A 27991-nucleotide genomic window follows, 5' to 3' on the forward strand; every position below is an offset into this window, starting at 1 on the left:
AGACAGTAGGGAGCCAAAGAATGATATATCAGGGCTGTGTGGCGACTAGACTTGTAGTTTTAGAAAGGCCTGCCTGTTACCAAAGGGAAAAGGGGAGGGGGGTAAATTAGGAGTTTGAAATAAGCAAAAAAAAAAGAGAGAGAGAGAAGAGCCTGCTTGACGGCAGATGGTGAATTAGAGGGAGACTGGAGACCTGTTAGGAGACTGTCAACAGGAGACTGTCCTTACCACGTGGCTGAGGGATGGAGCTTGAACAAAGAGGGGCAGTGAGACTGTAGGAGGGTGTGTAGCTGAGAGGTGGATTGATTTTTGAGGAGAATCTCTAGGGCTTGGTAACAGGTCAGATGTGAGAGTGAAGGAGCCGATGTGATGTGATTTCATTTACTTGGGCAAGTGGTCATGGAGCCCAGAAATTACTCATTTACTTGTCTTGGTTCTTTTATTCTATAGATAATACTATTCTTTAGGTGTTAAAAAATGTTCCTTTTCATGTAGAAATGGATCTTAATTTTTTTTTTTAATTTATAGGTCATCTATGGTCCAGGCAGCTTTACCTAAACAGCTTTCCAACAGCTTCCATTTTGGCATTGAAGACTGTTCCCAGCAATGGTGAGATTTATTTATCTAACTACCTTTTCTTATAAGAGCTAGTGTTAAGAGTACTTTATGTAGTTTTTTTAAAATGTAGAGGAATGAAGTACATTCTTTGTAATAGAAATGGATAAGGTCTAAAGAGTATTTTTCAAATTTTTAATGATTACAGCTGTTATAATTCAAGGCTTTAAAAAATAATAGCCATGATTTATTGAGTAATGACTGTGTCAGGTTAATAGTATGTTATCTTGGTTAATCCTCACCCCAGTTTTTATGAGGAGTTGTTATTCCCATTTTACAGATGCTGAAGTGAGTCTCTGAGAGGCTAAGTGACTTGCTTTAAGGTCACACAGCCAGTAATGGCAGGACTGGGTCCTGAGCTGTCTTGGATACTGTGATGTGTTCTGGAAACACAGTGTTTGTAGAAGGGGTGGGGAGAGTGCTGACTGGTGGAATGACCGCACAGTTCTCGGCTCCTCCACTTTCTGCCTGTGCGACGATGAACTAATGACACCCCTTGGACCCTCAGTTTCCTCTTCTATAAAATGAGGATGGTAGTTCCTACTTTAAAGATTGTTATCTTGAAACATTGTACTTCGGAAGAGTACTAAAAGGTTTATATCTTAAAACCACTTCCCTTTTCTAGGCCTTCTCATCTTCCAGTGACACTTTAACTTCCATCTGGTTATATTTCTAAACAGATGTGTATATACTTGTTCTTTTCTCTGTTAATGTCGTTATGCTAATTGAAGATTTCATTAGGCACCGTCCCTGCTTTTCCTGAGCATAGCTGTAAGCGCAGTTTTGGTCGAATCTGTAGGCAGTTACGTATATGTTCTTCACAGCCGAGCTAGGTAGTACGGTTGACCCTGTACAACCAGAACGGGTTTGAACTGCACGGGTCCAATTATATGTGGCTTTTTTTCAAGAAATAAGTACTACAGTACCATGCAGTTTGAGGTTGGTTGAATCCAAGGATGTGGAATCGCAGATAGGGAAGGACAACTATATGTTATACGTGGATTTTTAACTGGCGGGGGGGTCAGTGCCCATCACCCTTACGCTGTTTAAGGGTCAGCTGTATTCTCTTATTATGTTTCCTTTCTCCTACAACATTTTCTTTTCCCTAGAGTTAGTAATTGCCTTGTTTTTAAAAAATTGCTTTGTATTCTTTGTACCTATTGCAGTATTTTCCTAAAGGCTGCAACAGTTTGGTCAGAAATAGCAATAAGGGCTTCCCTGGTGGCGCAGTGGTTGAGAGTCCGCCTGCCGATGCAGGGGACACGGGTTTGTGCCCCGGTCCGGGAAGATCCTACATGCCGCGGAGTGGCTGGGCCCGTGAGCCATGGCCGCTGAGCCTGCACGTCCGGAGCCTGTGCTCCGCAAGGGGAGAGGGGCCACAACAGTGAGAGGCCCGCATACCGCAAAAAAAAAAAAAGAAAAAAGAAAAAAAAAAAAAGAAATAGCAATAATTTTTCTAAAATCCCTGAAACACATCACTAATTAACCAGTTTGATTTAATAGAAGAGATTTAAATTAGAAGGAAGAAATTCTTCATGGTGAAAACAGTTAAACACTGAAGTGCAACCTTCAAGGGCAGACTCTGTCTTTGAAGAAGTCCACCCAGGGGAGCTTCCTGGGCTTAGCCCTCTGTGGACTCCATGCTATTCCTGAGATGAAGACTTCATGGTCTGAAATTAATAAGCATTCAGGGGATCAGAGCAGAATTGTTAATTGATCGTTGGTGGATGATAATCTGTAATTGGACTTCAAATGTGATTTAGCATGAGCTGCTGCCACCTCCTGTTTTAAAAAGCACAATGCAATTTGAGCAAACTCAGTTGCAGCAACAGTACATTGAAAGAGATTATTTCTGAATTCTGAAGTTGATTTCTTTTTACTTTTGACAGTTGGACCTTTGTAAGCTAACTACATTATTATTTGTGAATAGTATTTTGGTCTTTAGAAAAAGATTAAAGAATTCTAAATTTGATGGTAGTGATTTTTACACTCTTAAAGTATGTCAAGGATTGTAGTTCTAAACTACAAGAATAAATTCATGTGCACTTGATATTTTGTTGAAGCTTGAGAAGGTTACAAGAAAAACTAAAATGTGTCCAACATAATGGGATTTAGAATGATTATTGAAGATCTGAATTTATTTAAAATGAAAAGCCAGTATTTTCTATTTACTTTTAATTGAGTAATTTACAAAGTAAGCTAATAGGTCCAGAGAGACCTCACTATGTCATCTGAGCCAGCCTCCAGAAGTTTTATTTTTTAAAGAAAGACTGTCCTCAAAATATGATTCTTAGGGCTTCCCTGGTGGCACAGTGGTTGAGAGTCCGCCTGCCGATGCAGGGGACACGGGTTCGTGCCCTGGTCCGGGAAGATCCCACATGCCGCGGAGCGGCTAGGCCCGTGAGCCATGGCCGCTGGGCCTGTGCGTCCGGAGCCTGTGCTCCACAACGGGAGAGGACACAACAGTGAGAGGCCATGTACCCCAAAAAAAAAAAAAAGATTCTTAAAAGTTCAGGATTTTAGTGACTTATTTTTATTAGTAACAGTTAATTTTTTGGTGCTGGCAGTGTTTCTCCATAGGTGTGGAGCATCTAACAAAGTTTTATTCCATCTACCTGCAGGCTCTTTGTCATCTCCAGGAACCAGAGACAACCGTCATTTTATCAGCTTGACCCGTGCGCTACAGACACAGTGCTGTATTTCTTCTCCCAGTAACTTGATGGGCCAACAGTATAGATTCTATAGTTTCTTCACTAAATGTACGTAGACTGGCCACAAACTTCCCATTTCATGAAACAGGAAAATAAAAGGTGGATTTTTATCTTAATTTTTCCTCTTTTTCTTTTTCCTCCTTAAATGAATTAACACTTCAGAGATTAATGTATGATGTGCAGGCACGCCTCACTTTATTGCACTTCACTGTATTGTGCTTGGTGGATATTGCGTTTTTGACATATTTAAGGTCTGTGGCAACCTGTGTTGAACAAGTCTATCTGCACCATTTTTTCCAACAGCATTTGTGTGTCGTCTCTGTGTCCTATTTTGGTAATTCTTGCAATATCTCAGACTTTTTAGTTATTATTATATTTGATATGGTGATATGTGATCAGCGGTCTTTGATGTTGCTACTAAGACTGGCTGAAGATTAACATTTTTTAGCAGTAGAGTATTTTTTATTTTATTTTTTTTGAATATTTTTTAAATTAAAGTATATATATTGTTGTTTTAGACGTAATGCTATTGCATGCTTAAGACTTCAGTACAGTATAAACATAACTTTTATAGGCACTGGGAAACCAAAAAATTTGTGTGACTCACTTTATTGTGACATTTGCTTCGTCACAGTGGTCTGGAACCAAACCCACAATATCTCCAAGGTACGCCTGTGCTATTCAAATAAAAATGTTCTTCCATGTACCTCCTAGAATTATCTTACATGCTACCAGTTGTACTATACACACTTTTGGGAGTACTAGTTTACTTTAATCCCCTCATTTGGGGCACCTGAGGTCTAAAGGACCTGTGGAATCCCTGGAATTCCAGGATGGAATTGTGGCCCAAATCCCTGCTGATTTAGATTCACACCAAGAATATACTCAAAATCTGTTTTCAGTTGCACTTTAGTTGAGGACATAGGACTAATCAGGAAAAGTCAATTTTAAGTAGATGTTGTTTTACTGTTACTCCTATCTGAGATAGTATTTGAGAGTCCAGTCTGAACTGAAATTAGCTTGTAAGAAATGGAGATTGAATCCACAATTCAGCATTAGGCACATTAAAAGAAATTAGGATTATAAAGCCAATTCATTTTAGACTACTTGGTAAATACAGAATCAAAAAGCAAAAAATCACTTGTAATCCTACTACCCTGAAATCCTGGATTTGCCGCTTTTTTCATACAGCAGCACACTATACATTTTCCCATGACAGTACATGGGCTTCTCCAGTGCAGTGTCATAACTGTAGAATATTTCATTGTGTGCGTACAGATCACTTTAATTTGGATTAAATTAAATAATGACCTACTAGGTCATTTGTGTAGCTATGCAGAAAAGAGGACCAGATGATGGGGAATTGCAAGTAACACAGTCTTCCTTGTATCAGAGGATTTTGTTGTAAAGAGAAAAGAGAGGTGGGTAGAGTTGGAGCCATGAGGCTCTTGGTGCCCCCAGCCCCAGCGTTTTCTGAGAGCTGACTTTGTGCTTTGATGGTGGTGGTTGTGGGGTGTTGGGCGGGTATATATCAGACTTACAGCCCCAGTGTTTTCTAAGAGCTGACTTTGTGCTTTGATGGTGGTGGTTGGGGGGTGTTGGGCGGGTGTATATCAGACTTACAGGCCTTTTTAAAAATAGTCTTTTCCCTGCCCTGAAAGGCCTTTTCTCTAACTCTTCTTGTTCTAGAGGTGCCCCTTGCCCTCTGAGACCACTCACACCTGCCTCTGACTCTCCATTAGCCTCCCTTCTTCCTCAGTCATAGGACTCTGTACCCTTATGAGTTTATTGCTCCCAAGTCAGGGCGGGGTGGGGGTGAACTCAGTTGAAACCAGCATGGGGCTAGTTTTTGCTGTTTTAATAGGAAATAGTCTTTGACTTTCTAAATCTCTTCCAAGAAATAAAAAAAAACATAACTTTTTCAAAACTCATTAAGATTTCCTAAAAATGTTTAACATTGTATTTGTAAATCTATCCCTCTGCCATAGAGGGTCCACCATTAAATGGTGGAGTCTTTTAAATCTTCGTCTTAATATTGTTTCTTTTAAAATTGAATCCCTTTTAGTCTTAATGAGTGATTTGCTTATTCTGATTCTAAGAGAAACTGTAATTGATTGACCTCCTTATGCCTCCATTAAAAGTGCTCTGACTGTGAACTTTCAAGTTTTTGATGGCATTTATAGATACCATCATTTTTAAGCAATTAGGAAAGAAAATCAGTCTGTAGTGAGAGTTTAGTTTGAGGTTGGTAATTTTATTTCAAACCTGTGGTTCTTTTAAAAGAATCAGTGTCAGCCTAAAGTTTGAAGTTAACCCTTTGCTTTGATCAGGGATACACAAAGCAGCATGTGATGTGGCAGCTTACTTACTTTTGTGAGCTTCAGTTATGCAGATCATCTGTAATAATACATCTGTATTTTTAAAAACAGGGTACTGTATAGCTATAAAGCATTAAAAAATATTATAAATCCAAAGCATCTTTCCCTTTTCATGTTACCTACCCAAAGGATCAAGGTGTAAGGCCTTTCAGGAGGCTAGCAGGTAGAACTTTCATTTTTATTATTTTTAAAAATTTTTATTGGAGTATAGTTGCTTTACAATGTTGTGTTAGTTTCTACTGTACAGCAGAATGAATCGCCTCTATGTATAATATATATCCCCTCTTTTTGGGATTTCCTTCCTATATAGGTCCCCACAGAGCATTGATAGAGTTCCCTGAGCTGTACAGTAGGTTCTCATTAGTTATCTGTTTTATGCATAGTATCAATAGTGTGTATATAGTGTATATATGTCAATCCCAATCTCCCAATTCATCCCACCCACCCCCTCTTACCCCCTTGGTATGGTAGAACTTTTAAAGCTTAAGGACTCAGAAGAGGAGAATGAAGATACTCATTTGAGTTCTAGAATATGTTTAGTATTTCAGGCATGTAGATAGATGTATCTTAGATTTTTGACTAGTACAACATTTGTATGGCTCTGATTCTTTATTAAATTGGTAATGGAACAATCTGTGGTCATAAAATCAATTGGTGATACTGTGAAAGGTAGAAGTCCTTGTGAAGACAATTCAAATCTAATAAACAACATAGCTAGCTAAACAACATAGACCAATAAAATTCAGAAGCGGTCAAAAGTAAAGAATCTGAATATTCCACAAGTACAAAGGGGAAAATACTGCTTGCAATTTATGATAGAGAAAGATCTGGGGACCCTGGAAATTCACAAATGGAAATAAATCAGCAGTGTCAGGGTCTATATATTAAAGAAAAAGACAACAACAGTGATTTAAGAAATACACACATACACATGCAGGTATTAACCATCAGACCTCTACATACTCATTCTTTTGCAAGTATTGGTTAGGCTATAGTCAGAGTTGAAGGTGAATTTGGGCATCTCATTTTGAAGGATATACAGAGATGTTTAGGGCATTTACAGAATAGAGCAAACAATCCAAATTATTAAGATTTTTGGGTTCAAATTGCAGTGTTGGTACTTTGGGCTAAGAGATCTGTATTTTGGAAGTCTAGTTACTGATTATCTCAATAGTTATAATGGAGGCAAGAGGGCAGGGAAGAGACCGGTCACACAGTTGTTAAAATGTCTGGGAGACAAATCTACTGGAAAGTAACAGGGATTGAAATATGGTTGTCTTTTGTGGGGGAAGGCCATATTCTGTAAAAGGAGTAGAATCGCTTCCTCTTGGGCTTTCCAAATGTAACCATGTGATGTGTACAAAGAATGTTTCAATTTTGCTTTCATTGCCGTAATGATATGTGACCCGACTTCTTCCAGCTCTTTGTATTCAACAGGAATAAATCAATAGACCGTAGATCATTTCTTGAAGAAATTTTTTAAAACCTATTTCTTTATAGTGACAGCAGATGAGCTGTGGAAAGGTGCCTTAGCAGAGTCTGGTGCCGGAACAAGAAAAGGAAGAGGCAAAAGAACTAAGAAAAAGAAAAGAAAAGATTTGAACAGGGGTCAGATCATCGGTGAAGGTAAACTTATTTATAAAAACAGCTAATGTGCTTTCTAAGATTTTTTCTCCAAAATTTTATAGATATTTTACAAACTAGAAGCATAAAACATTTCTCATGAAGGGTATTAGGTTCTGTGATTTTAGGGTCCAGCCAAATGACTTATTGCCCCATGATTCAGGGAAAGGAAAATCCCATAGAAAGGGATTCATTCATTTAGTTATTCATTCAACAAGCCTTAAATGCCCTTGTGTGGCATCTGCTGCAAAAGTCCCTATCCTCAACGAACTTACGATTCAGAGGTAGAAGGTGGAATAACTGGAGAACTGGCTTAACTTTCTCTCTGAAGGGCCAGGTAGTAAATACTTTTTTAGCCTTATGGGCCACATGGTCTCTGTTCCAACTATTCAACTCTGCTGTTGTAGCACAAGAACAGTCACAGACAATACATAACCAAATGGGCATACCTGTGTTCCAATAAAACTTTATTTACAAAAATAAGTGGTGGGCTAGGGCTTCCCTGGTGGGGCAGTGGTTAAGAATCCGCCTGCCAATGCAGGGAACACAGGTTTGAGCCCTGGTCTGGGAAGATCCCACATGCTGCGGAGCAGCTAAGCCCGTGCGCCACAACTACTGAGCCTGCGCTCTAGAGCCTGCGAGCCATAACTACTGCAGCCTGCGCGCCTAGAGCCCGTGCTCCGCGACAAGAGTAGGCACTGGAATAAGGAGCCCACGCACCGCAACGAAGAGTAGCCCCTGCTCGCCACAACTAGAGGAAGCCCGCACGCAGCAACAAAGACCTAACACAGCCAAAAATAAATAAATAAATAAATAAATTTATTAAAAATAAAAAAAAGTGGTGGAGTAGATTTGGATTGTGGGCCTTACTTTGCCAACTTCTGGAACACATGATTGTTTATACTTGTGTTTTTTAAAGAATAAAAATAGTATACTTGAATCAACATTCTTTACTGTGGTTGCTGACAAATTATCTTTGATAGTAATAGCCTTTTGGATGTAAAGAAAACACCTTTCACTGCACTTGTAGCTGTTGCATGTCTACTTGGATGTTTTTCTCCATGACTTACCTTATATCTTATTTATTTATTTATTTTTTTAACATTTTAAACAATCATATATGTATACTTTCTCAATAAAAAAAATTTCTCAATAAAAAAAAATAGAGAAACCTAAAGTCCCCCTTGATGCCTTTTTTATCTCCCCCAATCCCAGTTGCCTCCCCTAAGGGAACCACTGATTTCATTTTGATGTGTTTCCTTCTGACATTTTCTAATGCTTTTATATATATAAATACCCTAAAAAGAGTATATATTTTCTTTTAAAAATAATTAGATTATGTCATATGGTACATATTGTCTTATTTGCTTTTTTTGACTCAATAATAGGTCTTGGAAATGGTTCTATATCAGAACCTATAGTGCTAACTTATTCTTTGAATTTAGTATAGAGTATTTCATAGGTTGGATATGCCGTAGTTCATTTTACTGTTCCAATATTGCTGGACATTTAGATTGTTTCTGTTTTTTGCCTTTACAAATAACACTTCAGTGGACATCCTTGTCCAAGCCCACATATGCCTCATACCTGCATGGGAGTGTTTTTCTAGGCAATACCAGTAAGTAGAATTACTAGCTGTTAACGGTAGGTATGTTTAAAATTTTAATGAACAATTCCAAGTGGCCTGTAGAGTGATTATGTTAGCTTAAGCTCCCACCAGCGGTATCTTTATCTGTATACACATTGCCTGGCATTTTAATACTCAAGAAATGAATGCTTTTAAAAAATCCTTATTTATGTATGTTTTTAAACCTTCAGGGCGTTATGGCTTCCTATGGCCTGGTCTGAATGTCCCTCTTATGAGAAATGGAGCTGTGCAGACCATTGCCCAAAGAAGCAAGGAAGAGCAGGAGAAGGTAGAGGCGGATATGGTCCGGCAGAGAGAAGAGTGGGACTGGAAGAGGAAGATGAAGGTTAAACGGGAGCGAGGATGGAGCGGAAACACATGGGGAGGCGTCAGTCTTGGCCCCCCTGACCCTGGTCCCAATGGAGGTAGCAGAGTCCTGGTTTTGCTTACATTGTGACAGAGAAAGCACTCCTATTTCTGGAATTCTTTGATACGATTTTATTTACTCGTCTCTTTAGATTGCCTTCTTCCTAAAATGGATCTGAGCATCATTGAAATAACTTCACATTATTACCCAAATGTATTTTATGGAGCACTAGAGGCCTATAAGCCAAGAAGTATTCCACAAATAGGGGGCAAAGCACTGGGTTCTGGTGTGTTTATTGTGTGGCTTCTCAGAGCATTTGAACTTCGTGGTGTGCATATGGCTCTATATAAGTCATCTGTGAGATGCAGTTTCCCAAATGCTATTGGTCATTGGGTGTGGAGCAGCATGGCTTGGGAGTGCTATTTTGATAACAGAAGAAACCAAATAGTTGTCATTAAGCCGCATTAAAGTACACATGAAATAAAAGTTGATAATATTTATCAGAGTAAATTAGAAAACAAAGTCATCTCCCCGCTGCTTCCTGAGTACGTAAAGAAGTAAAAATCATCTGAAATATTCATTCTTGTCAATGAATAGGAGATGAAGAAATAGACAAGGGTTGCGCTGCTTTCTGTAGTTTGGCTCAAAGAGGAGACGGGAAGTTGAGGTGGAGAGCCTCAGGCCAGCATGCTTAGGACTGAGCAGAATGCTTCCACTGGGAGAATGAAGATATATATGGGAGGGAGAGAAAAAACCCATGAACTTAAGTCCCTAGGGAGGGCCCAGATTTAGAGTGTAGATAAATGGACGAACTTGTGATGGAAGAAAGGGCAGGGGACAGAGCCAGGTAAGCTGTGTTGTTGGTAGTGGAAGGAGGGGGTGGGGCCTGTGTGAATGCTGTTTCTCTGGAGCCTTCAGTTAGTCTGTGAGGAGGAGATGGGCATGGATGAGCATGGCCACCAGAATATTTTGATGAAAAGGTAGGGTATCTGGGACGGGCCTCAGAATTATCCAGTGGAGTGGGACTTGGACAGAGTTTAGAGGAAAGAAGATTGGCTGTGAGTTGATAACCGTTGAAGCTAGCTAATGGTACATAAGCTCACGTTTTACTGTTTTGGGGGGTGTTTTTTTGCCTATGAATGTAAATTTTCTATAGTAAAAAGTCATTAAAAATAAAAGAACACAGAGAGTGTTTGAAATGGCTGCTGTGGTGAGAGGAGAGAGACCTAACTAAAAGGATGTAAAAGGCCAGCAGGCAGCAGGGAGGACTTGACTGAGTTGGAGACCATGAGTCTTTAGTGGCCCAAGTGTGTCCCATGCTTTGACTTCTCTACAGCAGCACCTGGCAGGTCAGGTGTGCCCAGACAGCTGCATTGATTCCATCCTGGATAGTGTGGTGGAGAGGGGAAGAGGTGAGGGAGTTGAGGATATTCACAAGACCTGGTGGAAGTGTTGGACTGTGGTGTCTTGACTGAGTGGGAGAGACTGGAAGACCAGAGGGGTGATGGGGAAGGGGAACAGTGGTCAAGAGTCTGGAGGTGCTGGGAAGCCCCAAGGACCATCACCTTTCAGTCACTGAGTGAGAGCTGGAGAGGTGGGAGGATGCAGTCAGGGAGATAGTGGTTGAGTTTATGAATTTAGTGGTAGAACAGTTTCTGGTGATGATGGAGGACCAGGGTGTTGCTTTGATAGTGGCACCAAAATATCTGAGATTCTTTCTTAGTTAAAAGTCAGTGATGGGGCTTCCCTGGTGGCGCAGTGGTTGAGAGTCCGCCTGCCGATGCAGGGGACACGGGTTCGTGCCCCGCTCCGGGAAGATCCCACATGCCGCGAAGCGGCTGGGCCCGTGAGCCATGGCCGCTGAGCCTGCGCATCCGGAGCCTGTGCTCTGCAACGGGAGAGGCCACAGCAGTGAGAGGCCCGCATACCACAAAACAAAGAAAAAAACAAAAAAAACTTTCATACACTAATTATATAGACACACTTATCTGTATACCTGTTTCTTTTCTCCCTACAGAAACATATGATGATTTCGATACCAGAGTACTTGAGGTGGGCATGCTGAATTAAATACCCAGTTAAGCCTTCGGAGAAGTTGGGATGGATGGAGTGGGGTGGGTGGAGAGGGTAAGAGGAACAGTGAGGAAAAGCCTTTGATGCATGACTTTTTCTGAGCTACAGAGCTGCTTTGGGTAAGGAAATAATGAAACTTTAATTTCAGTTACTTGATCATATTGGCTTTTCTGACTGCTGCCCTTTTGGGGGGCCACCCATTAAGGTCTCAAGACAAAGCAACTTCAGTGGTATTGTTGGTAACAGAATTTGGAGATTGCATTTAAATTTCCTCCTTCTTAAAGCAAAGGTTGCAGTAGCAATTTCTCCTTGAATTTGGTGTATCTGACGCTCAGTTCAGTGGGCAGAGATTGAGGGGAGCCATGGGGAAGGGTAGAAAGCTTGGAGTTACTGTGTATGTCCAGCTCTTGGTGGGGAAATGATCTGCTGGGCTGCTTGTAGGCCCTTGAAACTGAAGCCTGTATCAGGTAAATTGCAATCACTCTTTCCAGGGTGTTTCCTAAAATAGTCAGCTTCCCTTTGAGCTAGTGCTGCACCCTTAGTGTTAAATGCCATATGCAATAATCATGTATTGAGTTTGTGATTGAATGTGTATATCGTTTCTTCAGTATCAGTTGCATTACAGAGTTTAAGATATATTTACAAGTATTTTAAGTCTTTGGGTCCTAGCTTACACCCTTTTGAAATTAATTCCTTTGAAGAACTCTTGTCTGTCTGGGTGATTTCCTGTAGAATTATCCACAGGAGTGGGCTTGAGCCCCCTTTTCTTACCTTATGGGAAAGGGGCTGCCATGTAAGCAGTTTAGTTAACGTTCCATAGTTCTTGGTAAATTTATAAATATGCCCCAAAAATGCAGATTTTCTTGTAGTTCATAATAAGCAGGTATTTCCAAATTTTCTATTTTCAGTTGAGCCTAACCCATAGAGATCCAGTCCTGTGCTAATTATTTCTATACACTGCATTTTATCATTTCTAAGATGCACATTTTTTCATATTTTAACATCTGTGATATTGGGATGTGACTGATTGATTGATTGATTTTTGGCTGCTCCCCACAGCTGGTTATATCTTAGTCCCCCGACCGGGGATGGAACCCAGGCCCCAGCAGTGAGAGCGCCAAGTCCTAACCACTGGACCTCCAGGGAATTCGAAGGATGTGCTTTTATAATCAGTTAGTTACAAACTATGTCAGAGTTTAATCGGCAACTTTTTATCTTTCTTGTGGTGCGTTCATTAAAATAGGGTGCATTGAGTTTTACAGTTTCAAATCCTTTAAAAGGTTTCTCAGTCAGACTTTCTAACAAGCCTGTGAAATAAGAAGAGAAAGCCTTACTTCCGTTTTACTCCTGAAGAAACAGTCCAGATGGAGGTTTCCCATTGGAGAAAGTGTGCTGTTGGTGCTCGTGGGATTGAGGGATGATGTGTGTATTCACCACGTGTGCCTGTGTGTGTGTGAGGAGGTCACTCCAGTTCCCTACTTCAGAATTTTCTTAAGGTGTAACATTTGTGAAACATTTTCTTTTAGGTGAGGAGTGTTTTCAACATGACAGCAAAAGAGGGAAGAAAGAGATCAGTCCGTGTCCTGGTCGCTGTGGGGAATGGCAGAGGAGCTGCAGGTGAATGGGGCTGTGATCATATACGGAGAGCTGGTGGTGGAGGGACAGCTGTGGCCTGGGCTCAGCCGTGGAGTCAGTGGGTTCAGGCTTTTTTGACTAATTAAATCTTTCAGCGGCTTGGGCTCACAAACCTTGTGGTAAACCCATATAATCCCTTAGAGTCAAAAGAAGGATCTTCCTACATCTGCCTTTTTCCATGAAGACAATTAATATTTTAAAAGGCTTAAGACACTATTGTTTATGTATAATAGTGAAAAACAAGGGGGGTGGACACTAAATGTTCCACAGTAGGGACACAGTTACAAGAAGAGTATAGCTATACATTGTAATAGTCTATAGCCATTAAAGAATTATGGAAAATTACTTACAGAATAATGGTAAGTCAAATGAACAGACAAACAAAAACCCACTTCATATAGAACTGTATAATATAATCCCAGTTTTTTAAAAGTATGTTTATATGCAAAGAAAAGACTGGAAGGATGTACACTGAAAAGATTAAAAATGTTTAATTAGTATGTTTGCCAATCATTTAAATTTCTTCTTGATACTTTTCTCTAAAGTTTCCATAGTGAACATCTGTTTTTGAAATGTATACATGAATACATTTCAAAAGGGAAAGAAAAGTGGAAAGAAAAATGGAAAACTGCCTATTTAAATCCATACTGACACTTTCAAAACAATTAATACCTGTAGATAGTATGTTGCCAAAGGAAACCACTCTTAACAGTTACTTTTATATCTTTTCAGAAATTCTTTGTTCATATATCACCATATATCTTTTTTAAAAAAATTATACAAAGGGTCATATTATATCCATAATTTTATAGCTTGTTTTTCTTGCTTAGTATTATACCCAGAGATTTATATATTAGCATAAATGGATTCCCCCTCATTTTTTTGTATTGATTGCATCGTGTTCCAGTGTATGGATAGCGTAATTTTTGTAACCTTTTTCCTATTGCTGAATATTTATGTTGTTTATACTTTTTTTTTTTTTTTTTTTTTTTACTATTTTTAAAAACAGTGAGCTTCTTGTACATGTCATATGTTGTACTTTTGCAAGCATATCGATGGGGGAAATTTCTTGCAGTGAAATTGCCTCTAAGTTACATGCATTTGAAATGTTGATGAGTGTTGCCGGATTGCCCTCCCAAAAGGCTGCATCCGTTTATGTTTATCTGCACCGTCACACCCTTGCCAGGCCTGGATAGAGTCAGACTTTACCGGCTGTAAGTAAGTGACGATATGAAACATAACGCTTAGTTTTGATCTGTATTTCTTTAGTTATGAGAGTTAGGACAGCATTTGGCATGTCTGTTGGCCACTATAATTTCCTTTTTGAGATCTGTTAGTTCATGTGTCTCACCCGCTTTCTGTCGGGTGATTATTCTCCTCAATGATTTTCCTCTTTGTATGTTAAGGACATTAGCCCTTTATCTATCATATATTTTGACTTAGTTTTAAATTTTTTCCACATGAAAGTTTTTAAATCACAGAAGCTTTATACCTTTCTATAGCAAGTAAGTTCACCCATATATTCCTCAAGGACTCATATGGTTTAATTTTTTTTAAACTAGTAATTGTAATCCACAGCCCCTTTTGCCCCAGCTTCTCAGATGTCTTGCATATCTCGTGGAACAGTACTGTCTTATGTTACTTTTCTGTGTATAATTTAAAAACAAAATACATTCTTCAAAATAAATAATGGTGATAGCAAATAATGCAAACATTTTCTTAACTTGCGGTAAACCTCATTTCACAGGATTAAGCATTTACAAACTCAGGAATCATTGATTTTTATTCCTGTGTATGTCTAGCAGTGTATGTTTTTTTCCCAGCTGTTCTGGTTATTTTAATCTGTTTTCAGAATTTGTGAAAACCATTTACCTTATTAATTTAGCATGGTTAGGGGTTTTTTGGGTTTTTCATTTGTTTTTTTATTCAGTGTAGTTTTATCTAGAAATTTATAAAAGGTAATGTTATGCATCTAACCTTGAATTTCACAGGTACGTTCAAATGTAATGTTTCCAAAATGCCCCAAAACAAAGAAGCAAATCTCTGTAGCCTCGTGCTCTGTCATTTGTTTTGGATAGCGGGTTTTCTGTGGGCAGAAGAAAGATGAACTACTGTGAAATGTTGTAGGAACTGAAACCTGAAATGTGGTAAAAGGCATTATGTGCCAAATTTATGCCCCTTTTCATATTTATGCTTTTTCTTTTAAAGGTTTTGCCATTGGGAAAGCCACTGAACGGGCAGATGCTTTCAGAAAAGTATGTACATTTTCCCTTTGTTAACAGTAAAAGACCAATAAGCTGTGTGCTAGACATTGTGGGAACCACAAAAAAATACTTACTGTCAAAGGTTACTTACCTCAGAAAAAGCAATTTCAGAAGTGCCTGTATTCTTGCATCATTTCTATCAGACTTGTAATTGCTTACCAAAATTACGAGACAACAGGGAATGTTTGAACACTGTCAGAGATATTAAGGAATTGTTTTGGGTTTGTTTTCTGGTGTGATAGTGATGTTATACTTACGTTTTTTTTTTTTTTTAATTAAATCCTTAGCTTTTAGAAGTATATACTGAAATTTTTGTGTAAATTTGACATTTTCCATAATAAAATATTTTATAAAAGGTATTTTTTGAAATCCCTGAAGAAATGTAAATTCTAACAGTAGATTTAAGAAAAACATTTTCCTTCTTTCTTTCAGGCAAAGAACAAGGCAGTTCACAATTTGCATTATATAGAACGATATGAAGACCATACAAGTGAGTTTTAATCTTTTCTTTTAAACTTTGCAGGATTATATTTGTTTTATTTATGTGTGGCTGTATATCTCTGTGGGTGTTTCTGTGTTTCCCTGCTTGTTACTGCATTCTTACACATAAATATATAAAATGTAGAAACAAACTTTCTCTCCTGAGAAGATTAGTAATGAGTGAAATCGGAGTTTGTTACTCATCCTTGGCCAACATGTGGTGGCTGCTCAGGGTAGTATTGGTTGCTTTGTGATATTTGCAAGGGCATTAAATCTATATCCCTAACCCTTCTTATATTTATGTTTTTACCCTCCAGTATACCATGATATTTCTTTAAGATTTAAAAGGACGCATATCAAGATGAAGAAACAAACCAGAGGTAACTAAAAAAACTCATAATTTGTTGAAGATAAAGCAGAGAAACTGTACCAATTTCATCCTGCCCTCTATTTTTGCTCACCTTTACCTGAACTCATTTTGAAAACACCAAAATGTAAAGGCCCAAGTTAGATTTAAGAAGATTGAGGCTTTTGGGGAAATAAAAAGCAGTCATTCTACCCAGGCTTTCATGATTAAAACACTTCCAGGGGTGACTGTAGGTGGGAAGAGCACTTAATGAATAAGAAACAATAACTGGGGCTTCTCTGGTGACACAGTGGTTGAGACTCCACCTGCCGATGCAGGGGACACGGGTTCGTGCCCCGGTCCAGGAAGATCCCACATGCCGCGGAGCGGCTGGGCCCGTGAGCCATGGCCGCTGAGCCTGCGCGTCCAGAGCCTGTGCTCCGCAACGGGAGAGGCCACAACACTGAGAGGCCCGTGTCTGAAAAAAAAAAAAAAAAGTAACTGAGTGAGTGAATAGTTGGGTTTGTAGTGGGAACATTGGCTACTCCTAGACAATTCATTGATGCTACTAGCTGGTTCTTTTTTTTTTTTAATTTTTTAAACTTATTTATTTATGGCTGTGTTGGGTCTTTGTTGCTGTGCGTGGGCTTTCTCTAGTTGCAGCGAGCTGGGGGCTACTCTTGGTTGTGGTGGCTTCTCTTGTTGCGGAGCACGGGCTCTAGGCGCGTGGGCTTCAGTAGTTGTGGCGCACGGGCTTAGTTGCTCTGTGGCATGTGGGATCTTCCCAGACCGGGGATTGAACCCATTTCCCCTGCATTGGCAGGTGGATTCTTTTTTTTTAAAATAAATTTGTTTATTTTGGCTGCGTTTGGTCTTAGTTGCTGCACACAGGCTTTCTTTAGTTGCGGGGAGCAGGGGCTACTCTTCGTTGCGGTGTGCGGGCTTCTCATTGCAGTGGCTTCTGTTGTTGCAGAGCACGGGCTCTAGGCGCACGGGCTTCAGTAGTAGTGGCACGCAGGCTCAGTAGTTGTGGCTCACAGGCTTAGTTGCTCCACAGCATGTGGGATCTTCCCGGACCAGGGATCGAACCCGCGTACCCTGCATTGGCAGGCGGATTCTCAACAACTGTGCCACCAGGGAAGTCCCAGATGGTTCTTTTCTTACAGCTTGTTCAGTTCCACTCATTTATTCTCATCACCAAGTATTGACTGAACATCTTCTGTGAACCAGGTGCTACACTGAGCTCTGAGGTTTCAGAGATGGACCTTCTTCCTGTCTTGGAAAGAGCAAGCAGGCAGAGCTCAGGGTCGTGGAGCTATGCCAGTCATGCCCAATGGTCTCGAGGTGTAGAATTCTTGAACATTCTGATTTGTGTTTCACCTGTGGTTCTACAGTAAAAATGATCTCGTATAACTAGGTATACTTACAAGGTCTGGATCAGAAGATAAAATATTAAACAGTATTTAAATTTTTCATGTCAAAGCTTCTCATACAACTTTGCTAGAGCTATGGCATGGAAATAAACCAAGAGAAATAAAAATCAAATACAGTACCTATTTATTAGTGTACCAGAACTTGCCTTCTGCTTTAAAGTCATAATTAATCATTCATATGCCAGATAAAAACCATTTATCTTATTATTAGAAAAAGTATTGAGTTGAACACTTAGACATTAAGGTTTAGACCTGTGCTAAGGTGTGTCCCATGTGGTAGTTGCGGCCTGTGTGGCTATGGAGCATGTGAAATGTGGCTTCTGAGAGACCCTGGAAGTGTCAAATACCACCAGATTTCAAAGACTTAGTATAAAAGAATAAGAAATATCTCAAAAATATTGCTATATTGATTACATGTTCAGATGATAATGTTTTAGACATATTGGGTTAATAAAATACATTACTAAAATCAGTTTTACCTGTTTTTAAAAAAACTTTAAAAAACATATCTGTGAGAGAATTTAAAATCATATATATGGCTTACATTTGTGGCTTGTGTCGTGTTTTTGTTAGACGTGTTACTTTGGATACATCTTTATCTGAATGATTTTGGAAAGACTGCTACCATTTTAATTGCAGAAGTTACCTTTTTTATCTTCCCTGTCTTCTAATCAAAGCTGTAGTTTTCAGTCCTGCCTTTAAGGCATGTGCTGAGGTCCATGCCTGGTTAATCAGAATGTTAAGAGTCTAAATTTGGGCTTTTTCTCTGCATCATTCCCACCTGCATTTGCCAGGGGCTGATCTAGGCTCTGGGGATACAGCAGGAAGCAAACAATATCCTGGCTCTCATGGAACTCGCATTCTGCTGAGGGGAAACATCGGATAACAAGTTCGGCTGAGTGCTTGAAAGCAGCCATCAGGGTCTGGTTTGCAGGGGAGGGCATGGGGAGGGAGGAAGGAGGCCACCTTCACTAGTGTGGTCAGGGAAGGTCTCTTTGAGGAGGACGTATCTGAGTGAGACATTGAAGGTAAGAAGGGGTCGAGCAGGGAGAGCAGGCTGAGGGAAACACTGAGTGCAAAGTCCTTGCGGCGGGAAGGCCAGCACACGGAGAGTGGTGTCTCTAGATGAAGTCGGTGAGGTGTCAGTCACAGAGGGCTTTGAAGGCCATGGAGTTTTTTGTTACAGTCGACCCCTGAACAGCGTGGGTTTGAACTGCTCGGGTCCGCTTATACTTGGCTTTTTTTCTAAATACTAGAGTGCGTCACAGTCCGTGGCTGGTTGAATCCATGGATGTGGAACCTTGGATATGGAGAAACTGAGGACATGGAGGGCCGACTATACGTTAGACTCAGATTTTCCAGTATGTGGAGGGTCGGCTCCCCTGACCTCCACACTGTTCAAGGGTCAGCTGTACTTATTTTAATTCAAGGGACAGTGGGAAGTGAAGGGCTTTAAATAGGGAGTGATGTGTTTGCTTTGTGTATTTAAAGCTCTCCCTAGGGAAGGGATTACAGGTAGACAAGAGTAGGCGAATGGCTGGAGGGGAAACTACCCAAGATTTAGAGGCCAGCAAGGAGGTGAGAAGGATGGGCCAGTAGCTAGGAGGAAGTCTGGGAGAGGGTGTGTTACCTGAAGCTAAAAGGGTTTTTCCAGGAGGAAGTGGATGTCTCTGCTCAGTGCAGCTGAGCATTCAAGGAGGTTGAGAACAGATGTGTCCCTCGAGTCTTAGTTAACATGGACATGGGGCACCAAGAACCTTCAGGCATCTCTGTTAATCTTAACAGCCCTGGTTTTTTTTGCCCATATGTTTAAGAAACTTATACATTATTTCTTTAATCCTTATAACATCTCATTTAAATAAGTGTCATTGTGGAAGTTAAGTAAGTTGTGAAGTGTCACCCAGCTGGGAAGTGGTGAAGCCGGAATGTGAACCAGCATCCCCTAAACCCAGACTGGAAGCTGTGCGAAGCCAGCAGGTGATGCCGCCTGCACCGTGGGCAGTGGGCAGGTGTTTGACTTGTTCTTCCTCTTTCTAGGTTACGGCCTCCGCTGCCACCGGGCCATCATCACCATCTGCCGGCTCATTGGCATCAAGGACATGTATGCCAAGGTCTCTGGCTCCGTCAACATGCTTAACCTCACCCGGGGCCTCTTCCACGGGCTCTCCCGCCAGGTAACTTCCCTGGGCTCTGAAACAGCAGGGCTAGTTTGTATGCCATTTGTGTGCTCTGAGACCACCATCTCGTGGGCTGTCCTGGAGTTGCTCTCGGGCCACCTGAGGACTAGGCATTCTTTGTTGTCTGTGGCTGCATCAGGTTAGTTAATCCAGCTGACGAGTTAGTTCATGAGAATTATCCTGTAAAAAAATACTCTATGGGTGTTTTGAAGTTTTAAAATTAAGTATTTTTAAAAGTCAGTAATTACACTGCTTTATTATGGAAAGAATACCCGCTTGTTCTAAAGCTTCAACAACATAAAGATGTAAAGTAAAAAGAGAAAGTCTCTTTCCTAATTTCGTCCGTTCCTTTGGAACTGGGGTGAAGCCCCTCGGGCACCTCTACTCGAGAGTGGTCTTCAACTGAAGCACAGTCAGTTTTCATGTCACCTGTATCGGTAGTTCAGAGGGACATCTGAGTCAGTAGGAATATGAACATTAGTAGTTCAGGTTATTTCTCCACATAGATGGGAGCTCTGGGCCCCTGCCCAGCTCACCCCCTCAGCCTCGGTAGGCTCACAATCACTCCAGTGGTAGGGAGGAAGGGCTGTCGCTGCACGGGGCCCCCCCTTCTGGGCTGCCTGCTGCCTCTCTGCCAGCTCGGTGGGGATGGCTTGTGCCTTGAAAGGATGGGTGGACCTTAGCAGAGCTGGGTGAGCAGAAAGACAGCCAGGTTCAAGAGACATTTGCTGACCTCCACTTGCTGAGGACTTTGACAGGCTTCCTGACAGAGTGTGATGGCTGTTTCTGAATAAAGCCATCCATGGAATAATTGTAGCTGTCTCTGTTTAAAATAGGAAAATTAATTGAAAGAAAAAGCTTTGCTTAAAAAACCTTTTCTGAACAGCTGTGTTCGTGTGTGTGTGTGTGTGTGTGTGTGTGTTACTACTGTCTAAAACGTGTGTGTGTGTGTGTGTGTTACTACTATGTAAAACATCCTTCAAAAGCACTTCTAAATTTACACTTACTGTTAAGAGGTTTAATTGTTTGATGTAGCTAAGATATTTGTTTTAGATAGGTCGTATTTGTGGTCAAGTAGACCTGTTCTAAAATGCCATCAGCTGTAAAAAGTTGCATTGTGCTACTCAAAGAAAAAAAATGACACCAGTGTAAGCAACATGCCACTGATTATAAGACACTCCAATTTAAATTATTTTATGTTGGTTTTTTTTTATGAATCAGCTCTTCTCTTTTCTAATTTCAAACGTATATAGAATTAGAATAGTACAAGGTGTGCATAAAGTCTGGAAACATGAGATTGTACATTTCTCATGGTATTTTAGGTATTTTAATTACTATCAATAAACCATCTATTGAGTTTATTCGCCTTTTTCCGACTTTTATGGCTACCTTCTGTTATGAATCCCGATGGCTCTCTTATACAGCATCAACAGTTAGCAGCTCATGGCCAGTTTTGTTTCTGTAAACCACCCCCAACCAGCCCTAGTCATTTTGACCCAAATCTCAGATATCAATTTATTTCACTCATAAATATTTTATCATGTATCTCTAAAAGATAAGGATTAAAAAGGACACAACAATAGTAATATCATACGTAAAAAATTAACAGTAACGAGATATCAGACATCTAGTCAGTGTTCATAGAAATGTATCCATTTGTCAGATTAAAAAATTTTTTTTAATTAATTAATTTATTTTTGGCTGCTTTGGGCCTTCGTTGCTGTGCACGGGTTTTCTCTAGTTGCAGCGAGCGGGGGCGACTCTTTCACTGCAGTGCGCAGGCTTCTCATTGCGGTGGCTTCTCTTGTTGCGGAGCACGGGCTCTAGGCGCGCGGCTTTCAGTAGTTGTGGCACGTGGGCAGGCTCAGTAGTTGTGGTGCACAGGCTTAGTTGCTCCACGGCATGTGGGATCGTTCGGGACCAGGGTTCGAACCCGTGACCCCTGCATTGGCAGGCGGATTCTTTTTTTTTTCTTTGCGGTATGCGGGCCTCTCACTGTTGTGGCCTCTCCCGCTGCGGAGCACAGGCTCCGGACGCGCAGGCTCAGCGGCCATGGCTCACGGGCCCAGCCGCTCCGCGGCATGTGGAATCTTCCTGGACCGGGGCACGAACCCGTGTCCCCTGCATCGGCAGGCGGACTCTCAACCACTGCACCACCAGGGAAGCCCTAAAAAAATTTTTTTAATACAATTTGTTAGAATTGGATTGCAGAAAAGGTCCATACATTTTAAATCTTTGCTGTCTTTTAAATCACTTTTAATCTGTAAGTTTCCCTCTTTTTTTTCCTTGCGTTTTTTTATTGTTGAAGAAATCAGGTTGTGTGTCCCAGTCTGGTGCTAAATATCTGAGGATCCTTAACATCTCTCCCTGCATGTCCTATAAATTGGTAGCTAGAGCTGGGACACAATGAGGTTCAGGTTCAGTTTTGGGCACAGTATGGCACATGATCAGGAGGGTTAGTAAGGCAAGAGACCAGAGGGCAAGGCCCTTCCTTTATCCCACTTGGGGGTGGGGAGATGAGGCTGACATGATTCCGCCCACAGCAGGTCACCATAGTTTAGCCACAGCAAGTCCCTGCTTTTTAAGTTACAGACTTAAGTTTATTGTGTTTTTTTTTTTAAAGTAAAATCTCGTTTTTTGTTTTTTTGCGGTATGCGGTCCTCTCACTGTTGTGGCCTCTCCCGTTGTGGAGCACAGGCTCCAGACGTGCAGGCCCAGCAGCCATGGCTCACGGGCCCAGCTGCTCTGCGGCATGTGGGATCTTCCCGGACTGGGGCATGAACCCGTGTCCCCTGCATCGGCAGGCAGACTCTCAACCACTGCGCCACCAGGGAAGCCCTAAGATCTTGTTTTTAATCACTTTTAAATAATTCAGTAAACAGCTAAACTTGATATTATATTACCTGGGCCATGTTTCCTGCTGTAATAATCACCCTCAGTTAATGAATTTTAAAGAGTTGCTACATTTTAATCAACCAAACAGTTTTGGCCATGCAAGATAAGTATCAGGGCTGGACCATGTTAGACCAACCTCATAGACCTAACCTCGTGTTCTCAATTTGGTCGTGTCCAGGAAACCCATCAACAGCTGGCTGATAAGAAGAGTCTCCATGTTGTGGAATTCCGGGAGGAATGTGGCCCTCTGCCTATCGTTGTTGCCTCCCCCAAGGGGGCCTTGAGAAAGGATCCGGAGCCGGAAGATGATGTTCCAAACATCAAACTGGACTGGGAAGAAGTGAAGGCTGCCCAGGGTATGAAGCGCTCTGTGTGGTCAAGTTTAAAGAGAGGCGCCACCTAGGCCTCCCTCTGGCCTGGCTCAGCCTGGCATCTCTTGCTTCTGGCACCTGGGAGAGACTCAACCCCTCACACTTTGTTGATTTTTTTTTTTTTTGCGGCACGCGGGCCTCTCACTGCTGTGGCCTTTCCCGTTGAGGAGCACAGGCTCCGGATGCGCAGGCTCAGTGGCCATGGCTCACGGGCCCAGCCTCTCAGTGGCATGTGGGATCTTCCCGGACCAGGGCACGAACCCGTGTCCTGTGCATTGGCAGGCAGACTCTTAACCACTGTGCCACCAGGGAAGCCCTCAACCCCTCACACTTTGGATTGTCACTTTTTTTTTTTTTTAAAGGAAAGGCCAACCTTACATTTCTTTATTTACAAATAACAAATAATTATAGATTTAATTTATTGAGCACGTCATATATACCAATTACTGTGATAGGAACTTTACATACATATCTTAGTTAAAAACTACTTTAAATATTCATTTAAACTAGCAAATTAGGGAGGCAGGGCTTCTAGTCTGACCTAATAAAAAATAATATGCAGGGCTTCCCTGGTGGCGCAGTGGTTGAGAGTCTGCCTGCTGATGCAGGGGACATGGGTTCGTGCCCCGGTCCGGGAAGATCCCACATGCCGCGGAGCGGCTGGGCCCGTGAGCCATGGCCGCTGAGCCTGCGCGTCCGGAGCCTGTGCTCCGCAACGGGAGAGGCCACAGCGGTGAGAGGCCTGCGTACCGCAAAAAAAAACCAAAAAAAAACTAAAGAAGAAAAAAAAAATAGCCTATTTTATTTACCCATGTTTTTGCTCTTTCAGTCGTTCTTCTTTCCTGATATTCCGAGAGTCCTTTTGTCATTTTGAGTGGGGAAAAGCCAAGGTCCCCTCCTGTGTGTCTCCTTAACTCTCACAGTACTACCACACTCCCAGCACTTCTGACAGCAGATGTGGGGGGTTTCCCCTCACCAAGCAGTCCTCTGCAATACCAGCTACTTGTCCTACAATTTAACTCAATTCTGACACTGTCTACCTGGAGGTAACATCAAATTCCACTGGTTAAAGGCTCAGTCCCTCAAGACTGCCCCCACCCCACTTCACACCAGTTGCAAGTCTGGTTGTCACCTGTGCTTCTGACTCATCAGCTGTAAATCAGAGGTTCCCATGACTCCCTCATTGTGTTTGATAATTTGCTAGAGTGGCTTACAGAATTTAGGAATACAGTTTATTTATCGCCTACCAGTTTATTATAAAAGGATATGATAAAGGATACAGATGAACTTCCAGATGGAAGAGAGACAGAATTTTAAAATTTTCATGAAGTCTAATTTGTCTGTTTTTCTTTTGTTGCCTGTATCTTTGGTGTTCTGTACAAGTAATTGCTAAATCCAGTGTCGTGAAGCTTTTGTCCTATGTTTTCTTCTAAGAGTTTTATAGTTTTGGGTCTTACATTTAGGCCTTTGATTTCTTTTGAGTTTGTTTTTGTGTATGGTGTTAGAGATCAACTTCATTCTTTTGCATGTGGATATCCAGTTTTCCCAGCAACATTTGTTGAAAACACGGTCCTTTCCCCATTGAATGGTCTTGGCACCTTTGTCAAAAATCATTCAACCATATATACAGAGGTTTATTTCTGGGCTCTCTATTCTATCCCATTGGTTAACATGTCTGTCTTTATGCCGGTACCACACTGTTTTGGTGACTATACCTTTGTTGGATATTTTGAAATCAGGAAGTATGAGTCTTTCTGTTTTGTTCTTCTTTTTCAAGATTGTTTTGGCTGGTCAGGTGTCCCTTGAAATTCCATATGAATTTTAGGATGGGTATTTCTGTTTCTGCAAAAAATATCTTTGGGATATTGATAGGGATTGCATTGACTGTAGATCACTTTGGGTAGTATTGACATCTTAACAATATTAAGTCTTCCATTCCATGAACGTGGGTATGTGTTCACTTATTTACATCTTCTTTAATTTCTTTTAGCAATGTTTTATAGTTTTCATTGTACTTTCACTTCCTTGGTTAAATTAATTCCTAAGTATTTTATTCTTTTTGATGCCATTTTAAATGAAATTGCTTTTGCAATTTCCATTTGATAAGGGATATTGGTCTGTAGTTTTCTTGTAGTGTCTTTGGCTTTTCTATCAGGGTAATGGTAGTCTCATAGAATGAGTTAGGAAGTAGTCCCCCCTCTTCAATTTTTGGGGGAAAGTTTGAGAAAGATTAATATTAATTCATCTTTAAATGTTTGATAGAATTCAACAGTGAAGCCACCAGGTCTAGGGGTTTTCTTTGTCACAAGATTTTTGATTACCTACTTAATCTCCTCAGTAGTTATAGGTCTATTCATATTTTCTATTTCTTCGTGATTTAGTTTTGGTAGGTTTTGTGTTTTTATGAATTTGTTCATTTCATCTAGCTGACCCAATTTATGGGTGTACAATTGTCCAGTATACTCTCTTATAATCCTTTTTATTTCTATAGAATCAGTATTAACAACCTTAGTTTTATTTCTAATTTTTTAATAATTTGAGTCTTCTCTCTTTTTGTTCTTAGTCCATCGAGCTAAAGGTTTGTCAATTCTGTTGATCTGTTCAAAGAACCAACTCTTGCTTTCATTGATGTTTTTCAATTATTTTTCTATTCTCTATTTTGTTATCTCTGCTCTAATCTTTATTATTTCCTTCTTTCTGCAAGTTTTGGGTTTCGCTTATTCTAGTTCCTTAATTTATAAATTAGGTTGTCAATTTGAAATCTTTCTTGGTTTTCAGTGTAAGCATTTATAGCTGTGAAATTCACCCTTTGCACTGCTTTGTTGTGTCCCATAAGTTTTGGTATGTTGTATTTTCTTTTTTATTTATCTCTAAGTATTTCTAATTCACTTTGTGATTACTTTTTTGATTTATTGATTGTTTAAAGTGTGTTGTTTGATATCTACAAATTTGTGAATTTCCAAGTTTTCCTTTTGTTATTGATTTCTGACTTCTTGTGGTTGGATAAGTTACTTTTTATAATAGTTATCTTTTAAAATCTGTATGACAGTTTCTGGCCTAACATATGATGTAGTCAAATTTTCTGATGAGATCTGCTGGTAGTTTTAATGAGGATCCCTTGTATGTGATGATTTACTTCTTGCCTCTTTGAAGATTGTCTCTTTGTGCTTGTCCTTTGAAAATTTGATTATAATGTGTCTTGGTGTGGATCCCTTTGAGTTTATCTTACTTGGAATTTATATTTTAGATGTTTATATTCATGTCTTTCATCAAATTTGAGAAGTTTTCAGCCATTACTTCTTCAAGTGTTTTATTCTCCCCTTTTCTCTTTTTTCTGAGACTCCCACAATTTGCGTGTTGATCTGTTTGATGCTGTCCCACAGGTCCCTTAGCACTGTTCATTTTTCTTCAATCTTTTTCTTTCTGTTCCTCAGATTGATAATTTCTTTAAGTTAATTGACTCTTTCTTTTGCCTGCTCAAACCTGCCTTTTAATCCGTTTAATAGAAATTTCCATTTCAGTTATTAAAATATAGCTACAGAACTTTTTTGTTTGCTTCGTTCTAGGTGTTCGATATCTTTATTGGTGTTTCCATTTTGTTCGTACATTGTGTTTTTTGGTTTTGTCCCCATCTTCCTTTAGTTCTTTGAGTGTCTTTAAGACAGTTGTTTTAATGTCTTTGTCTGTTAGATCTGCCATTAGGTCTTTCTCAGGGACAGATTCAAAAGTAGACATTTTAATCTAATAATGTGGTAACTCCAGAAATCAGATTCTCCTCCTTCCCCAGGGTTTGATGTTTTTAAATGTTTTAAATTTATGTATGTATGTATTTATATTGTTGTAGGTTGCCTCTATGTCAAGAATATGCCAAGATGTAAACTTAAGGTCTTCTCAGGTCTTTTCTGAGTCTGTGCCTTTCCCTGGGTATGAATGGTCACTTTATAATGTTCCTTGTATATGCAGCTCCTTTTGAACCTCCTACTCTTTAATGTGTGACCCCCAAAAGGTGAAAAAGAGAAAAATAAAGAGAAGGGGAAAAGGGCATCATCCCTTTAAATCCCCTTAAAGTCACTTCAGCTGGAGGTGGAGGGACTTCGAACAGTTGTGGGAGGTGCAACAAAATTAGCCACCAGCCTTTTTGTCTACACCTCTCTGATCAGAGGCAACAATCAGTGATCAGAGCAGAGATCCCTGGTATTTGGGGGACAGGGTCCTTTTTGCTCACCCTGGCTTCAGCAAGCTGTGTGCAGGCTGCTCCAAGGACACTTGCACAGCTGCCTGCCAGGTGGCTTAAAGCAGGGGTGGGGAGCTGCTACTGTGCTGAGTGATGAAGCTGACCAAAATTAGCCACAATTTACCATCCATGCATTTCCCTGAAAGTCAGAAACCTTCAATAGACTCCACAATTCCAAAACAGTTACATCAGATTCTGCCAGCACAGTTGTTATTTAGATGGGGAGACAGATTCCTGGTGCCTGCTACAACCAAAGGGTTCTGAGAACCCTTTCTTGTTGCCCTTGTTCTCTGTTCCTATTGTTGTCTTCCACCCCTATCTGCTTTGTGTGTGTATTGTTATAATTGAGCATTTTATATGATTTCATTTTCTCTCTCAGCATGTCATTATACTTTTTTTTTTTAGTGGCTGCCCTAGAGTTTCCGACATAAACTTACAACTAATCCAAGTCCACTTTCAAATAACACTGTACCACTTCATGGGTAGTGCAAGTACCTTATAATAATAAAGTATTTCTAATTCCTCCCTCTCGTCCCTTAATGTCATTCTTTTCACTTATATATAATTTATAACCAATGATACACTGTGACTATTTTTATTTTGAACTGTTATATGTTAGATAACTAAGAAAAAATTTTTATTTTTCCTTCACTTCTTCCTTCTTTAATGCTCTTCCTTTCTTTATGCAGACCCGAGTTTCTGGCCTATATCATTTTCCATCTTTCTGAACAGCTTCTTTTAACATTTCTTGCAAGGCAAGTC

General features: G+C 40.4%; 1 protein-coding gene across 1 annotated transcript in view; it reads left to right on the forward strand.

Moving 5' to 3' along the window:
- MRPS5 (mitochondrial ribosomal protein S5) overlaps nucleotides 1-27754 on the forward strand; it is a 30677-nt gene extending 2923 nt beyond the window's left edge. Inside the window, exons 2-12 of the mRNA XM_022599048.2 lie at nucleotides 529-609; nucleotides 3237-3374; nucleotides 7205-7330; nucleotides 9146-9379; nucleotides 11339-11373; nucleotides 12921-13011; nucleotides 15238-15284; nucleotides 15726-15783; nucleotides 16091-16153; nucleotides 19590-19726; nucleotides 22803-27754. Coding sequence (XP_022454756.2) covers nucleotides 529-609; nucleotides 3237-3374; nucleotides 7205-7330; nucleotides 9146-9379; nucleotides 11339-11373; nucleotides 12921-13011; nucleotides 15238-15284; nucleotides 15726-15783; nucleotides 16091-16153; nucleotides 19590-19726; nucleotides 22803-23027 — 1235 coding nt within the window. The 3' untranslated portion in view covers nucleotides 23028-27754. The remainder of the gene's footprint in view (nucleotides 1-528; nucleotides 610-3236; nucleotides 3375-7204; nucleotides 7331-9145; nucleotides 9380-11338; nucleotides 11374-12920; nucleotides 13012-15237; nucleotides 15285-15725; nucleotides 15784-16090; nucleotides 16154-19589; nucleotides 19727-22802) is intronic.
- The last annotated feature ends 237 nt before the right edge of the window (nucleotides 27755-27991 follow it).

The sequence above is a fragment of the Delphinapterus leucas genome, chromosome 13 (assembly GCF_059928025.1).
Source record: "Delphinapterus leucas isolate spDelLeu-1000000601 "Yukka" chromosome 13, BTC_Dleu_Yukka2, whole genome shotgun sequence".
NCBI classification, from domain to species: domain Eukaryota; kingdom Metazoa; phylum Chordata; class Mammalia; order Artiodactyla; family Monodontidae; genus Delphinapterus; species Delphinapterus leucas.